The 18,891-nt window shown below is 36.1% G+C and overlaps 1 protein-coding gene across 1 annotated transcript in view; it reads left to right on the top strand.

Annotated features, from left to right (window-relative positions):
- LOC108359597 (uncharacterized) overlaps nucleotides 1-18,891 on the top strand; it is a 65,712-nt gene that overhangs the window by 41,876 nt on the left and 4,945 nt on the right. The window contains exon 2 of the mRNA XM_017611517.1: nucleotides 3,523-4,310. Coding sequence (XP_017467006.1) covers nucleotides 4,058-4,310 — 253 coding nt within the window. The 5' untranslated portion in view covers nucleotides 3,523-4,057. The remainder of the gene's footprint in view (nucleotides 1-3,522; nucleotides 4,311-18,891) is intronic.

Genomic DNA, 18,891 nt, shown 5'->3' with positions numbered 1-18,891 from the left:
TTGACCTTGCTGCGCACCGTTGACCATTCTATCTCAAGCCCATTTTCGCTCAAGAAGCGCTTGTAGTAAAGCTGCGCATTTGGCTTTTCGATTGGCCTATTTTGGCGCAGAAAATTTACCTATTGCTGCTGCTCCCACTCGCTCCATTTTCGATATGGCGCTTTGCGTATACGCTTTTGCTTAACCTGCAAATAATAAAATATTTTTACATTTTTATTTAAAAATCACAAAAATTCACTTACTTTTGCTTTCAACGTTTCTGCTTCCATTTTGCGTCGCAAAATATAATCAGCTGTTTGGTGATGCCAGTTTAACACAAAAGATAAACACATGCCAAAGCAAGGCAATTTTAGCCGTAAATGGTATCTCTAGTTTGTATGCGAAACAAAAACAAACAATGATACCAGATGGCAAATTCTTTTAAAGTTAGTGTATGGCAAACTTACCACACCACATAATACGAAACTGTGAGTACCCTAAATATACTTCAAAATACCATACATACTTGTGTATAAAATTTGTTTATACTCAAGCAGTCAGTTACAATCTTGCGTAAATAGAAACATTTAACATATATAATGCAGAGAGAGGCAGCTGCACTTTAAGACATTCTTCAGGAATGTATTACAGAGTTGCTTAGCCTCATCCTTGCGAGGACTGGACGCTCGCGCAGGAAGTGTTCGACTGTCTCTTTTAAGCTAGGGTCATCGCAACTACGACACAACTTTTGATCCAATCCTGTCGGCATGTTAATGCATTAACATTTTTTCATCAGCATTAGTTTAGATAATTTAATGAAACAAATTTCATTAGCATTATGCTTTCAGAATTAATGACTTGAAGTTTTTATTTGCATTAAATTTCAAAACCTTATGCATTAAGCACAATTTGTGCATTAAAAAAATTAATGCGTTTTTCACTACTCTGGTATATACTCATCAAAAGCTCAGTGGTTAAAGTTTTGTGTGAAAGCCACTTACGGAAATCAAAAGCATGTCAATTAAAATTTTTTTTGGACAGACCGAAGACAGAGGCAAAAACTGATGCGACAGCCATGACCAGTTGCACGGAGTAGAAAAATTTTACATACGTTCGTACGAATGCAATGGTGCAGCAACAAATAGTAGAAGCAACACTCGCTAAAGCAGCTGCGATAACGTTTTCCATCAACTGATTCCCACTCACTGCTAACGTGGCCATTTTTTTGCTGCTCCTGCAGTATTCCTTTTCCACTGCAGCGAAATCGAATCATATCCGCAACACTTGAACAGCTGCCGTTTATTTTAACGCTCGCTCTTTCTTTTCCCTATTTTCCAGTGTTATGCTTATTTTTCGACTTTTTCCGCCTCTGACTACGCTCTCTGCACCTAGGAATTTCGATTGTGGCGCTTTTGAACATTGCTTTGTCGTATACGTATGCGTTTTTATCTTGCATGTGCAGTCATTGCTTTGAAGAACTCCACCCCGTTTGCGGTTTGACCCTTTCTGTAATCGCGTAACTCACGGCATCCGCACTTTGTTCAGATGCATAGGCATAAATTGCTTACCACAGAGGAAGCCAACCGAATCTTCCGACCATATGCCTAATTCTACTCCGAAAGACTTTTGATGCATTGCGCTTCCAATTGCTTTTTTGGTGTATTGTAGTATCACACACGTATGTAGAAATACCGCAAATGGTTTTCGAGAATGCCTCTGGAGTAGCAGTTCTAGGCCCAATATACATATGTAAATCCGGATCGCTTCATTATATATCCCGACTATTGTGGGAACATTGCAATGAATATACGGCAATTATTCTCAACAACGTCCTGCCAGAGGCAATCGTAAATTCCTTACAATGAACTGAACGTAAACTAAAAGATATCGAACTTGTGAAGTTTTTTTATCGCACGCTTTTTAGCACAACTTGTTGGGCAAAGTCGGGCAGCTTTCAAAGGAAAGTGAGTAGCCTTGGAATGCAAGGTTGCAAGTTCTTCTGGCCATGCATTGAACGGCGTCGGACAAGGGGCGCTTTAAACTGAACAGGTCACTTCTCTCTCCACCGGTGGAAGTTCTAGCCGCCAGTCATTGTCCTTTGGGACTTCATGCAGAAAGGCTAAAAATCATCCCAGCAGCTGAACGAAAATTGGGCAATTCCGAAATTTGTTTACTACAAACCTTAAGTCGTTACCGTTCAACCACCCCTTGTCTACCAATAACGTAGATGCACAAAGTGAGCCCCAATACCTCAAAAGCTAAATTTACGATTGAAAGTTGGTCTTCTATTATTTCTTTACCCCTTTTGGAATACCTTCAGGGAGAAAGCATTTGTATTATAAGCTTTCGACCCGCAAAACTAAATCTAGGTTCCCGCCTTCCATCGAAGCCAGCACTTTCCGCCACAAACGCGAAAATGGCAACCTGTTAAGTGAGAACTTTTCCATTTAGAGAGTACCTTGACTCTCAATCGCCTTCTAATTTCAAAGTTTTCCAGGGATACGATGTTCAGGTCTAAAGTTTCATCAATAAGACGAAGTCAGTTCGCTTACTGCAGTTTAGTAAAGAAAAAACTAAGTCTGTGTGTCCCTGGGCACGGAAAAAGTGAAACTGAAAAATTAGATATATATTTAGCTGTTATTTTTGCACAAGATAACTGCAAATCAAACTAAATTTGAGTGCTTAAGTAGATTTAAAAAAAGGAAAATATAAAATAACTAATCATTATTAAAATGGCATCTCAATAAAAGTATGTCGTATATGTATTAGAGGGCTGCATGAATTCATTCAAACTTCTAGCCAAACAGAGTACAGTAGATTTGAATATTTTACTTCACATACAAAACACTCAGCGTTTGAAATTTTGTAAGTTATGAATATACATTTTGTTTTATATTTTCTACCTTCAAATGGAAGAATGTGAATGAATGAATAGAAAACATTCAAATCATTCAAACTCATTTCGGTAAAAGTTTATTTCTACAAACAAGTTTTTTCGTATATAATAGGAATGCAGCAATACATACATACATACATATGTATGTACGTTTGTACATATGTGCGTAGAAAAAATATTTTTGGATATTCATACCAAGGCGAATTTATATAAGGTGGTGTTGTTTAATAAGCTGTGTGTAGCGTTTGATTGTCAAAATTTTATATTTTGCTAGTGAGTGAGTGAAAACGTGAGAGTGTTTGCATTTTCTGTCGCAATTTTTCATTCGGAGAAGAATAGCTGAAATTTGACAGTCACCAGCTAAAAGCAAAAACAAAATAAAAGTAATTGTTGTATTTGTTGAATCGATACCACCTTATATGAAATCGCCTTGATTCATACAAAAAATTGTCATTTATTTCAATTTAATTTATTTTCACTTTGTTTGAATATTGTAATGTCGACACAAATATCAGAACAGCTATTCACTCAAATTCAAGAAAATTTGAAGCCAAAATCATTAATTCGTTTTGTATATAAATAATTCATAAGCCGTTTTGAATGCATTCATGCAGCCCTCTAATATGTATGTGTTTTTCTCTTTACAGTATAAGTTCCATTTTTGTGGCCAAAAGTTGCATTGTTGCACAAAGTGCGCATCAGAACTACTAACGGAGGTAAAAACTCTACAAAAGTTAAATGGACATACTTACTATAATGTCGCCTGACGTCGTGAGGGCAAGTGAACCAAGTGGACTAAAAAGCTGAACCGCAAAGCAAGTTCAACAACATAGAGTCACAAACACCGCTAAGCAAATATGTAGACTGCATTAAGCTATAAAGTTTGTAAGTCGTAAATGCAAAAAAAAAAATAGTATTTACAACAGCAAACCAAAAGCATGCGCGTTTTGCAAAAAAGCTAACGCCAGGACACCTGCGCCTTGAACATAGCTAAAAGCGTCAGTTGCGACCTGCAACAAGTACCACATAACTGAAATATAAATCACACCAAAAGCAGCTACATAGCACTAGTTAGAAGCAAATAGGCATTGAAGGTTGCTTCTCCCTCCTATTGCTAACCAGCCACCACATCACACATTATCTCCGACGGTCTGTGGTTAAGCTGCAAGCACAAATCCATATATGCCCATGAATACCATCACAGTTGTAGCACGCGTCTTTGTTTTTTACCGTCGTTCGCCTTCTTCACGCCTAACATCTACATATTATACTCGCATTACACACGAAGCCACTAAGCATATTGGCTTTATCTCCACCGCCATGGGTCAGTTTAAATGTTGCTGCGTGGACACTTTGTGTGGAATAAGGAGTTTGTTGCCCATCACCATCCGGCCCCGGAGTGGAAACGGAAGTGATACGTTCATGTTTGCACAAGGTAAGAGTCAAGAGTTCACATACACGTATGTACATTGAACACATGATCACGTTAATATAAATAATAGCACGACCGCGGCTACGCTTGGACTTTTACATACATATGTATGTGCTTACGTCTGCAAAATGGCGAATGGATTTATATACACACACACATATATCATATATATGTACATCATACATGCATATGTATATGCTAACATACATTTTTATCGAAAATTTTATAAAAATTCCGCTTATAGAGCTTTTAATTTGAAAATTGGAAGCAAATATTTGCGCCAAAATTTTTTTACACATCCATGGCCATCTATATATTGGTTTATAAGTTCGTGTCAGCTGAAAAAGTTCCAGTTTCCATTAAACAAAATTGACTGAAGACTACTTCAATACACATAGATTAATTCAACTTTTTTTGTAAGTCATCATTAGATCAGGCAAGTAATTAAGTGGAAGCTCGCTTCAAATTTTTTCCTATTTCCGAATATGGTTGTATGCCTTTTTATTTTGATATCGGCGTACAGTGGGAGAAATCATGAAAAAGCTGGCCATATATAGTAAAAATTAACAGAAGCTTCTTTAGCTTATTATTAGCGTAAGGTGTTAATATAAACAAAACCCGGCCAAAGATGCGCCAATTTTCATATAACGGTATTTTTCAAAAACTCAAAGTGTTATATTTGGGAAGCTCTAGCAAAGAAACAAAAGGTGATAGAACCTTCCACTTAGGCTTAAATTAAAGCTAGAACTCTTGACTACTGGCCCTGAATACCATCCCTGCATCTTAACTAAAAGGTCACTTACTAATCAGTTATTGAACAGCAAAAACCGACTTTAACAAAATATGTTTTTTTTCCAATATTTTTTTGTTATTCAAATAATTACTGTTGTTACTTTTTGGAGGACTGATATATATTTGCAGAAAAATTTTCCACCGTAAGCCTACTTTTTAGTGCATTTTCTAAGCGATTTCAAACGTACGAGAAATGTATCTAACAGGGCAATTCTGTCTAAGATAATAAAAAGTCTTTCGTGAGACAAATGAAAGACAGATGACAAGATAGTTAGAAAGACTTTTGTTATTTTGGCACAAAAGTCTTAGAAAAAACTCTTTCATTCACCACTCGTGGTGAAAAGTTATTTTGAGAGAAAGCACTTTTATGTAATTTAGCTCGCGTCACTCTAACAGTCGCCATGGCTGAGTTGATAAAGCACACGCGTGCCATTCGAGAAATCCGAGTTCGAGTCCTCACACAGCGGAATTTTCTTATTTTTTTCTCTCTACTTTTTTTCGTTTTTAATTTATTTTTTTCATATTTATTTTTCAAAGGGATATACTATTTCCGAAGATGTTATCATATCCTATGTTGCGAAAAACTCAAATACTGATCAAAGCCAAATGGCCTGCTTTAAACTAGTTAAAAGGGATGTCGACATCAAGTCTTTGCGAAAGATAAACGTTTAGCTTAATAACTCGCCTGATGCATTTAGCTTGGTTTTAGACACGGAACTTATGTCACGGTCACCTTATATTTTTTCTTCGGTGTTAAAAACTATACTATAACAACATCTTATTGTTACATTAAATGATTTGGTATGTCGCTTTCATGAGTTTTATATAAAAAAAAATGGGGCGATTTTATTTCGATATTCCACCATACTTTTCATTTCTTCATGACATATGCCCACAAATAGCAAAATCCTGCTTCGTCTGCCGCGCTACACTCGTACAGTTAATTTTTCGCACCACATTTCGCGGAGGATATGCCACTAGATCCCGCGCTTCATCCAAACGCGACGGCGAGAGTTGTAGAAAAATCTATCAGAGGGGTCAAACATACTTATTACTTTTTGAATTGTTTGTGTGGACCACTCCTAACATTTATGTAGGTATACAATTTCTTCCTAATTTTAATATATTTAAAAAAACTCTTGGTCCAAAATTTGCCTCTACTATGAATCTGGCCCTGACTACTAATCCATATGAATAGATGAGTATACCATAAGGAATAAGGCTTTTCTCGCCCAATAAGCATTGAGCTTGGTTAACAATCCGAAAATGATTGGAAAACCAATCCTCTTTTCGAGTCTAACCTCCGATAACGAATGTGCAATAGGTTAGTATTCGATTCGAGAACTCGGCCATTCTCCAGCAAAATGGAACCTTCGTTGTCTAATGTATTTTCGCTTCGTTATGAATTTGAAATCCAGCCCATTATCGAATCGAGATTTTATTGTGAGAGTGTGATTTTCTAAAATATTTCCCATCGCCAATGAGTTGGATTTCACCTTCTCTCTTGTTACCATTTTCATTTCATTTTTTTTTTTCGAACCCATTTCGAGTGTATTTCAAATTTACTTTGAACGTTGGAAAACTAAGATGGTTATGAGATCACTCTCAGTTCGATATTCCTATTGGGTAATCACGACAATGTTTATTGGGCATTTTCATGTTTTATTTTATTATGTATTTTTCAGGTTGCACGGCTTACGCAACTCGTCATTCACACCCATATGGGGTCACTTAATCCCAGATTATCAGCGACACACAATGGTTGCCACACCTAAAAACTACACATATCATATAAGTACTGCTCAACAATTCGGGCAGTTGCATGTGCCAAGTGAGCGCAGATCCCTTGAAGAGTTTCGTAGGTAAACCCAACTAACCCAAGTAAGGCAACTAATCAGAAAATAAGCTACTGCATACATACTAGTTAAGGAAGGTGATAGTTAGATGAAATGAAATGGCAGGTGGTGATGTGCAGAAGCTTTAAAATCGAGGGAGGTGTGGTGGAATAAAGTAAGCTGCTGAACCAAACATGACACTGAACTTATGGTATCACGCAACACCATTCCAAACAACTCACATGCGTGCACTTGTATCTAAAACTAACTGCATTAAATTTGTATAAGTACGAACATGAATCGAGCTCGAAAATGTAAGTTAAAGTGCAATTTCGATTTACTTTACTTATTTCCCTGAACCTGTACAGGTTTTTACACCAGTTAATAATATTAAGCTAAGCTGTTGTCTGCTTAATTTTTGGGTGAGAATGTATCTTGACAGCAAAAATATCCTTTTCCTTCAAAAATGCATGCATTTAAGCTCCGTTCTAGTATCAAAGTGTTTTCAAAAATAAGCGTGTGAATAGCGAATGTTTACTTTAATCCCCAAAATGTGGCACTACGTATGTATGTTCATGCAATAAATACAATGAGGCTAAAGCAAAATGTAAGAATGAGTATATTTCCTTTGCTTCATGCGGAAGGAAGGTTATAATCGATATGTAATTAAAACTGCTATTAGATGTTGCTATGTTAGTATGTATGCACATACCACAACTGCTTATTCAGTCAATAAATATACACTAACAGCATGTTTTTGTAATAATCCTCAAGGAGCTCAACTCACCTCTGAAGAAAATCTCTTGCAAATAAAAATAAACGACGAAACAAATGTTTATGTGCGCATAACACATACATACATTCCTCCGTGGACAACTTGGTCGAATATTTGCCTAAGACTGCGAATTGGCCTTTGAATGTTGAGGATAGCATTGTGTACATATCGAGCCCTAACCGCCAAAATAACGTAATCGACATTTTTTTCAAAATTTTCTTTTTGATGCAGAAATATTCCTAGAGCATCTAGATACATTTCTGCATCAAAAAGAAAATTTTGAAAAAAATGTCGCTTACGTTATTTTGGCGGTTAGGGCTCGATATTGTGTACTATAATATGAACTGCAAATATCTGATGGGGTATGCTAACATAAGTACATACATACTTACATACCTATGCATATAAGTATGAATATAAATATGTTGATATGTGCATTGGGATGCCTTGCAAAAATTATTGCGGCATTCCCAAGAGAATTAAAAAATTGTGTCTCTTTTATGGCTCCCAACAAAATTATTCATTCCAAAGCTGGACCTCTGTAAAAATAGCATATCTCATTATACAATTTTTAGTTGGAGCCCCTTTTGTAGTAAAAAAAAAATAAGTTTTTAATTGCAAAGGAACGCTCCCTTAATATATCTGCAAAAAAACTATTAACTAAGATTTCAAAATACAATAATAGAATTTTTGGTGTGATTTTAGGGATCGAATGTGAGCGCTCCAACGGTACGGCAATGGGTTCACTGTACATTTCTCCTCTCCTGGATCCACTACCACACACTTCAAGCTACCCCAATCCAAGGCGAATTAATATAAGGTGGTGTTACTAGCTCAGCTGATTTTGTGTATTTGTTTCGCGGCACGGCTTCTGATATCAAATTGAAAAATTTTGTTTGAATTTCTACACACGCTCTTACAGATTTTGACAGTTTATGCCGCCAAAGCAAAAACAAAATAAATGTAAATTTTTGTTTTTGTACTCCTGCTATCACCTTATATTAATTCGCCTTGAATACGTCCGTAATTTCTTGACCAATTTTCATTTCAAAAGCATAATTGAAAAAATTATTTCCTGCTTTTTAAAACTAACACATTTATTCAAACAATGTGTCAAAAAATTTTACAATTATAAAGGGCTGCATTAAAAAAAAGGCCAGCCTTTCTTGTAGACACGGTTGTGGGTTTTACGTGAATTTTTAACACTGAGAATTTCTTTGGATTTTCATATTTCATTTTCCTCGGATTCAGGAAGGAAATTACTTACATGACAACAAGAAAGCAGCAACAAATTAGTTATTTCTCTCAGATTTAGCACCTGGAGTATAAGAACATAAGAAGTTGCAGTGGGTTAATATCGCCTATGTCTGCTACCTGCAGAGCCGAGTGATGGTCTCTGCAAACTCCGATGTTAAAATTTGGTTTCCTTGCTGGAAACATAATGTTGTTTTTCTTGAAGAGAAGCGATTTTTCGGGAATGTTTGGAAAGATACATCCATGCTCGTACGTGCGTCCTTTCCACACACTCAGTTCCCTCAACATCAGTGTACTCTGAGAAGCTCTTTCTTTTATACAGAGATCAACATAAATTACCTAGCTCAATTAAATTTTCCTCATTTCAACTCTCATACAAGGTCTAGCAGCAACAATAACAAATTATGAATAGAAATTTGTTTGAGATGGTCACCATTTCTTAAATTCAGCTTTATTTCTGAAGCGGTCATAAAATTAACGAAACAACTTTTACGTTTTTTCTATGGTTTAACCAATTCATACGCATTCACACGCATGCATATATTTATTCACATGTTTTCTGCATAGTTCATTTCTGCTTTGAATACATCCACATTTACTGACATAGAAACGTACTTACCGCCCTGACCACACCAACCAGTTATATGTTGGTCTGAAAGTTTTTTACGTGATGCAGAATTTCCAGGATAAAAGCGTGCAGCTACTTTTTCTATTAGTTTTTCTACATTGACCGGCCAAAGGGTAATCACCTAGACCGACAAATAAATCTCAATATCTTTAAAAAGTGCTTAGTACGGGTATACGCATATTGTTACCTTAACCCTCCGTTGTGTGATGTGGTCTACGCAGGCCATTTCGAATTTCAATGGTGTATATCTTCTTTCTTCGTTAAGTCTTTTAGAATCGGCGGCAATATACCATACCCGTCGACGGACTAAAGAGTCGGTGAATTTTACAACCATTGCCGGCGAACGGACAAGGAAAAAATCGATTTTACAAAAAAACTTAATTTGCCATGGTAAATGGCCTACCCAGGCCACCACTGTTGCCACTAATTTGCAACTTTCTATTACGATTTTTTTACAAAACTTCTAAGTACGCAGTTTTATAGCTCCTTTAGTTTTCGTATAACAAAGTGTAGGTTTGAAGTTGCTTGAAAATCTCGTTGATTTTTGGATTTTTTTTTACGCAGGTTCTTCCATACGAAGTGAACATACTTTAAGACAATTAATTTTTGTATGGCGAGGTCATTTGCGCATAAAATTTGCTTCGTAAATTTACGAGGGGCTCGTAAATAGAGCTCCATACAAATTTTGACAGTTCTTTCACGAGACTCGAAATTTACGAGCTATACGAGGTTTACGAGACTTTTACGAGTGTAAGGGATGATCCCTTATATTTTTTTCCCGGAGTTGCTTTGACCAGGGCTTGAACCCAGGCCCTGCAGCGTGGAAGCGCACACTTCTACTTCAACACACTACACTACAGCACAGCGGCCGACAAATGTTTATATAAACGAAAGACAAAGAATCCCTTCACACTCATGTCCAGTATCATCATGTTGAGAAAAATCTATCATTCTTGGTGCAGTATGTGGTTGACACAACAAATTGAATATATCGTCACTCTTATGCGAGAAGCATTAATGTGCAAATTTATCAGTTCTGAGTTATGGGGTTGACTTGATGTTATACCAAAAGCCAGAATATCATGTGTACATGGAAACCACATATTTTACAATTTGAGTTGCATAAATGTAGAGTTAAGTCTCGTAAAAAAAAAACTTTCAAACTTGATTTCCCAAAATTTTAAGTTTTACACATTCATGTTTCTGGCATACGGGCGACAATATGTACATATGTACATACACACTCCAGTGCCTTTTCCCCTGCAGAATGAACTGTCAGCAGCGTTGCCGACAGCTTTCGCTGAAAAATTGTAAAATTACCCAGAAAAAATCGTCGCTTCGGCCAAACAACGTAAAATTTGTATCTACTTATTATACCTTTTTGACAATAAAAAATACAAACAAGATTTCGTACATAAGTATGGGCTGTAAGAAGACTTATGTATGCAGAGGTTTTTTCATACGAGCAACTCACTTCTAAGGTTTACCTAAATGTTTTTAACTTTTCTGCTACTATTAACATTTGCAATGACTAGAAAAACACTTGCAGTCAACGTGGCGTATGAGTGATGTTTACCTGGTAATTTTTTAATTCCATGTCTCATAGTATTTAATGATGAGGTCCACTATTGAAATAAATTAGAATGTGATCTCAGATGTGCTAAGCATATGCTCACTGGTTAAAAAACAAAAAAAAATCTTGAAAATATTAATTCTTTATAAGGCAAAATTAGTTACTAACTAAATAATAAAAGTATCCAAAACTAATTTATCTAACTTATATCAATTCCCTGCAGGAAACTTAATTAATTTAAAAGCAATTTATACACTACATCACTGGAAACTGCAGGGCTGATGAATTGGCTAGACAGGGCACCCTCGAGGCCATTTCCTCGGATAGGGAGGGCGTAGGAGTTCCGTTGGCAACCTGTGGCCTGCTTCTGGACAGATGGGCTCACAGTCGGCTCAGCGAGCGCTGGGAAAAAACCCCGAAATGCAAAGTTGCAAGGTCCTTCTGACCGGTCTTTGACCGCGAGCGATCAAGGGAGCTTCTGCAGCTGGCTAAGCTCCACCTCTCAATCCTCACAGGTGTACTGACCGGACATGGTCCTTTAGGAACCCACGCGGTGCGACTTAACATCGTCACAGATCCCTACAGCCGCAGCTGTTTGGAAGATGAGGTGGAATCATCTCCACACTTCCTTCTCAGCTGCCCGGCATTCGCAAGACTAAGGTTTAAACACCTCGGTGCTCATTTCTTCAACACTCCTGAAAAGCTATCCGAAGTGGACATCAGCTGCCTGCGGAACTTTGTTCTGAGCACCCAGCGCTTCTCTTAACTTCTAACACAGATTTTAGTTGCCTTTCAAAGAACTTGTGTGAATGTGGTAGCACAATGGACAATCCAATTAATGTTTAAGTGAGGCCCCTTGGTGGGGTCTGCCACAACAACCTAACCTAACCCTAACAAATCTTTAGTTTGACCTTTTGGAATGTTTGAAGGTGGTTGTTACTTGTTTAAAAAGATACACTCAAAATACTCATTTACTTAGGAGGGCTGCCATTTGTTCGAACAATCAAATTCAAATTAGTTCTTCAGTTAATTGAAATACATGTGTATCACACGAAACAGATTTAATAAGATTTTAGTTTGGGAATACTTTTGAAAGGTAATTTCAAAACTGAGAGGTCAAATTAAAGACTTTACCTGTAGATGTGAGGTAAAGTTTTTATTTTTTTTGTAATTAAGAAACTAAAAACATGTACTATGCCAGACTGCCACTCACTGGCACTCGGATCTCTTATAACGCTGACTAACATTTGGAATATTTTCTAAGTTTGGGGGTTCCAAACGGTAGATATGGAATTCTTGAAAATTAATATTTTTCGATCGGAAATTCTGGTTCTTTTCATGAGACTCCAACAATACCCAATTGTTTGTTTAACCATTTTTTAATACTAAAGATTTTTTTATGGGTATATTTTTTTTTTTATATAGAACATTCGATGGGGATGAGAGCATAGAAATTCAGACTTTACTTTTTACTATGCATTTTTGGAGCATCCTAATGTACTTACTGCGTCCGCCGTCGCACAGTGATTACAGGTGTAGAAACCAAAATATCATTCGCACTCCAGCATGCAATGGCAAAACTTATGAGTGTATTTCTGTCTTTAAAAAGCTTCTCATAAAACCATTTGCCATTTGAATTCAGCGCAAAAATGTAGGAGCCTCCATTTGTGTCACAACAAAAGAGCTCACTCGTCAAAGGAGGTAGAGGAGGAGCTCGGGCAAATACTTAGAAAAATATTTCAGCGCCAAAAATTGTTTACTGATTTTAAATAAAAGTAATGTTTAAGGCGAGTTTAATGAAAATTCCGAGTTTATGAGTAGTGTTTAATGAAAAACTTCAAAATAGCCCATAAACTCGAGTTTATGGCTCCATGAGAACGTAATATAATTGTTTAGTTTTCTTGAATTTTTCTGTCATTAAAGCGTTAATAGTCCGCTCCTTTTAAAATGGGGGCAACTGAAAGAAGCGGAGATTTCGCTCCCCCTGCATATGCAACTACATATGTATTGTGCTCTGCAAAAAATTGTACTCTAAAGAGAGTATTCCGAGATTACTCTCAATCGGGTACAATTGGGCATTAATTAGTCGCAACTAGTCTCATACGAGTATTATTGAAGATCAATTAGTTTCGACTCATCCCTTGCGGGTATAATTGGAAATCGCTTAGTCCCCAACTCATCTCTAATGGGTACAATTATCGATTTAATGTTATGTACGCACTTTTTATGTGCCGGCTTGGCACATAGAGAGAGTATTCGCTAAAAGACCTGAGAACCCTGGTTCGAATTTTATTTTTTAAAAGTGACTAGTCATAGGATATGCTCGAACAATTCATTCCATATAAAGAGATCAGTAGTGGTATAAGTCGCATGTTCCTTTGCGATTGCTCCCGGAGTAGTCCCGTATTAGTCGCGGTTTTTGCAGTGTTTCGTCTTGTTTGTGGGGCTGTGTAAGTTTAGTGTGGCGAGCTGAGCTTAGTGCACAAGAAGGGTACCTACTAGATGTGTAGATACATGCACATATGTTGGGCTTATTATTTATGTATGTGGGCTGCATATTTATGCTCAGTCTGAACTAACACGCTGGCCGCACACGTCATTGTTCCTGGTGCCTTTGTTTTTCCACTGTTGGCCAGCAATGTTGTTTGCACTCTTGTCGGTCGGAAGCATCAGTTGCATTCTATTTCATTCTGGCATTTAAATAAACTTACACTTGTATGTACATATGTTGAGTGGTGAGTGGTTTGTAACAAACAATTCGTAATTATGCACTATGCATTCACTAAATCTTAATATACATATGTACGTATGTATGTATGTATTTGCAAACATTGAAATATACCTACACACATATTCTTCGAGCTTTCATATATGGGCATTTGTACATACATACATATGAATATTACATATGTGGATAAGCCTCCTCGCGTTGGTCATTTATTTTCAGTCATCTATGTAGAAGGAAACAATCGCCTTTCATAATAATAATCTGGATGCATATGTACATACCTTTGTAAATGTACAAATATACATATATCTACTTTATGTACATTGGACTGGGTCGTGAAGATAAGTTTTTATCCCCTTAGTTTGACACCTTACTTTGGAGTATTTTACACAGAGAAAAATATGACGCATAAAAAGGATTTTCTTTATGAAAAGTTTCTGAGCTAAGGGGCAAAACAGATGAAACAAACGGATAAAATTCCAAATAGACTTCTTCTTAATTTTATGAGATTATTCTTCTTGATTTTATTTTCAATAAAATAGACAATGAATTGAGAATTGTATATTTTCCATGTCTTCTCAATAGATGTTCTAGCCTAACGGATGCGAGTATTACTGCCGTCTTTTGGGTCGTGGATTCAAATCCATAATCAATAGAATACTGGGAGTAAGGCGACCATCGTAGTCGAGTAGGTAGAGGTGTAAACTGTTGTTCAGAAGGTTACAGGTTCGAGGACAGGTCGGCGTTGACTTTTTTTTTCAATTTCATAGTTTAGCATTTAATTAGACAATCTTATAAAACCCAAAAGATGTAGTTTTGGTTTTATTAAAGAGATTTGCCCTCTGGAAGCAAGAGGAATATCTTCTTAAACTAATTTTATCTTATTAGTTTTGTTCCATTTTTTTAGGTGCTTCTTTCTCTGTGTAGGGTTATAAAAATTGTCTACCTTGCCGAGTCCTAAAAACAGCCAAAAATGTATTTTTTTATAAACCTTTTATTTAATATTTAATACTAGATTCCAAAGTGTGACACCTAGCTGAATTAATAATTTTCAGACCTTTTACCCTAGAATGCCTCCTAAACTTGCTGATCTCGTATAACTCAATTTTTACCCACAACTCAATTTCTACTAATAAAATTAAACATTTTTAGTAAGCGATGCATTTTTTTCTCTTTGGAAGCGTAAGAATATTTAATTAAATTTAGAGTGACTTGAATTTTTTCAACAGGACTAAATGTTAATGGTAACTCATACGCCATGGCACCCGAAAGACTTAGTCAAGAAGGTTAACAGGCCAATAATCAAGTGCATGCTTTTTTTATTGCATTTCGAAAAACGAACGGCAAATAGATTTTAAGATAATCTTTTTCATGGTAGAAATACATCTGGAGGTTTGGCATTGCCTGCCGAGGGGCGACCGCTGTTAGAAAAAAACTTTTTCTAATTTAGATGTTATCTGGACCAGGGATTGCACCCATTTCCTTCAGAATGGAAGTTCGCACCTCTAACCACTCAGCCACAGCGGCCATCGATCTGGTTATATTGCTTTTAAATAAAATAACAAAAGTCTACACCGATTACGATCCCTGCTTGATTACTTGCCGGGCTGATTAAATTGCTCGCTTGAAATGTAATTACTAAGAATGATAAAGTACAAGATTGCGCATTCTCATCTAAAAGTAAACATAGCTAAATATGAGCATAAAAGAAACCGTTAGAAGAGTCCATTCTCTTAATATTTATTTATTCGACAGGAAACGTCGTTTAAATATGTTAAATTGTAAAAATAGATGTATGATCTCTGAAAAGAATTAATAAATAAACTTTTAAAAAACTGTGATTTTTGAAAAAGTATAAGTGAATTTCAGTGCATTTAAAGTTTCTCAAGCGTTGTTTACATGAGAATTGCTAAAATCGGCAAATGTAAATGATACAACGTTGTGCTTTATACAAAGTTTTCAAAATTTTAAGCTGAATTAAAAAAAAAATTTTCGTATGCAGTTTTATATCACATTCTATATTATTTTTCAAGAGAAGCTTTTTAAATAGTTTGCCCAGAATGACTAGGCACTATATATCGTCACCTTAATTCACAAAGGCCCTAACCAACAAATTTTCTATTTTACAGTAAAAGCCAGGTAAGGTGTTTTAAAATGTGTTGTTGTACGTTGTGTTTGGTACTAAAATTTTAAGAATTTTTATTAAAGGTGTGTTTACATATATCCCACCAAAATCTATGAAAAACGCAGTTTCGAAAAAAGTGTTGGTTAGGGCCTTTGTGAATTAAGCTAACGATATGTATGCGCACATGTGAACTGTCCCCCTAAAAGCGACTTTGCACCCACACACCTAAATGAATAAACTTCATGTAAGATGCAAACATAATGTGAACCATAGATACTAGCACTCTTCCTTTGTCTACAACTCGTGCATAAATTAATCGGGATGCATTAAAAATGTTCGACAAAGCTGCGACAGTAAAAGTCATTTTTTTTTTACATACAGATTCCCAGCAGCGCTTTGAAGGGTACCCGGGTATATACAAAAATATACGATATTGTAAGAGACTAGCAGCACGGCTGAGCGCTTTAATCCGCCTTATTTATAGCATTGAATTATCCCCTATAAATAGTAGAAAGCAAAACAGCAGTTCGATAGCAGCGAATAAGTCAGATGTGCCGTCGCTGAAAAGATGGATGCCACAAAAGCGACTCGTAATAAAAATGGGTAAACAAGGATGACACTCAGTGACAGGAGGAAATGGAAAGCTATTTAGATTCCAAATAATAAAGAAAAAGTATTCGTTCGTGCCGAGTTCATAAAATAGGGAGAAACATACATATAACTAGTACATATAATTCGTACATATCAGAGGACAGCATGCGCTACTATTTTCGTGAATTTAATGCTGGTATTCGGTAAGTCAATCTCACCTCAAGTAACTAAATTTGAGACTATCAATTAGTGACCCTTTTTGTGACTTAAGTCTCAATAGAGATGGTTTGGTTATTCAGTAAAGGAGAGTCGCAAAAATGTGTGGTGAAAACAAACAGAGACAATCAACTGATAGTATGTATGAATGTCATTTTGCTCGCGTTGTTTCAACAGATGCAATAGCCGAGTGAGCAAATGACTAGAGTGCCACTCGATATATCCGAGTTCGAGTCCTTGAGAAGCGGCATTTTTTTTTTAATTAATTTTATTTTTTTACATTTTTTAGTTTTTAATTTTTTTACATAATCTGTAGGTTTTAATATTTTTAAAACAAGTTTTTTTTTATTGAATGTTGTTACTATTAAAATATTTAGGTTTATTTCCTAATGAAATTGTTTTTAAACAAATATTCCTCTCTTTACTTTCGCGTTTTATTAAATAAAAAATAGGAAGCAACTATCATTTCCTCCATATAATTCTTTTTGTGACCTGCTCAAAGCGAGCTGACAAATTAGCGACTATTTTTTGAGTCTAGAGACGTGAGACAACTTACTGAATACCAACTAGTCAAAAAACCGATGTTCAGCACGAAAAGTCACTATTAAGAGATTTGGGGGTAGTGCACTAAATTTTCAGTTTACACTAGTAGCTAATGATAGTGCGAAATTGTTCACTAATATTCTTGATGTTTAGTGGTGAGTTGCAAAATATCTGCCTCACTATGTATACAATAGTGATATTGAAATAAAAAAGTTCCACTAAAATTAACAATCGAATATTGAGCAAAAAGTTTCTTCATTTTTAATTTTTTTTCACTAAAATTGATAGAAAAAAAATCTAACAATAATCCTTAGTGGAGCACAGAAACTTTTCATTGAGTTGGAAAACTAGGTTAACAGTTTATTTCATAATTTTTTTGCTGTCGTATTTACATACATATATATTCTTCGTTACCACTACCCATTCCAAATATGACCCAAATTATAAGATTTGTTATAATAACTCCACCGCCACCTGGTGAGGAGATTTTCTAAAACCTTATGTTGTTATTCACGAACCCGCCAAGAAGAGGATTAACCAGATCGGCCCAGTCGATTTCAACTGATGGTGTTACGTTTGTACATACGTACTATTTATATGCGGCATATGAAATTTCGGATTGAGCAGTTTTATAAGAATTAATTTTTTAAAGTTTAGTGAAAATATTTTTATTGCAGCTTATGTAGTGACTATTTCAACTTTGCACTATTTGAGGTAGTGTGAATTCATTCATTACCACTAAATGTAATTATAGTGAAACAGAATAGCACTATCACTAAAGTTTTCTAGTGGTAGTGAAGAAGTTTTGCACTATCACTAAACTTCTAATAAATAGTAAAAAATATAATTTCTTCCAATATTTTTACTGCTAGTGAAATGCCTAGTGCACTCAGAATTTAGTGCACTATTTCTAACTGTGACTATTAGTGAAAAGAGCAGTGGTGAACAGCGTCGACAGAGCTACCAATACCAGCGCAACATTTTTGTGTTAGAAGCGTACACTAGTAAACGCCCTGCAGCAATTCTGACCACCCTAGGTTAGCCCTCAGTTAGTCCCTATTGTTACCAGCACTAGTCCCTCATAATTCCCCTGCCATTTTTAGAATTGGCGTGTCATTGGAAAATGACCGGTCCAATCAACACTGACCGTAACATAGTCCTGGACTAGTCTAATTTTGGAGATTTTTTTCGTTGGAGTAAGATTGTGTTCTGCACTTCGCAGATGCTTTTTCATAATTCGGAAACACAAAAAAAATAAATTTTATCATTTTATAACCATGTTGTTTCTGACGGCATTTGAACCCGAACCCTCCTGAAAGCTAACAAATAGTGGCAAGCATCTCTGCGCACTGAGCTACAGCCACGCATGTAAATGTGTGTTCTTTAAATTTATTTTATTGAATTGCAAGACAACACCACCCTGTCACTGCCAAACTGTACTTTTCGTCTATCTCTAGGCCGGTTCCTTGGGGACTAGTCGAAGGCTGACATTTCCGATGCAAGCAAATGTCCAATTCTGACCAG

This window comes from Rhagoletis zephyria, unplaced genomic scaffold (assembly GCF_001687245.7).
Source record: "Rhagoletis zephyria isolate East Lansing unplaced genomic scaffold, Rhagoletis_zephyria_1.1 Rzeph_scaffold_00417, whole genome shotgun sequence".
NCBI classification, from domain to species: Eukaryota; Metazoa; Arthropoda; class Insecta; order Diptera; family Tephritidae; genus Rhagoletis; species Rhagoletis zephyria.
Note: the sequence above shows the minus strand (reverse complement) of the source record. Positions and strands in the feature narration are given on the sequence as shown.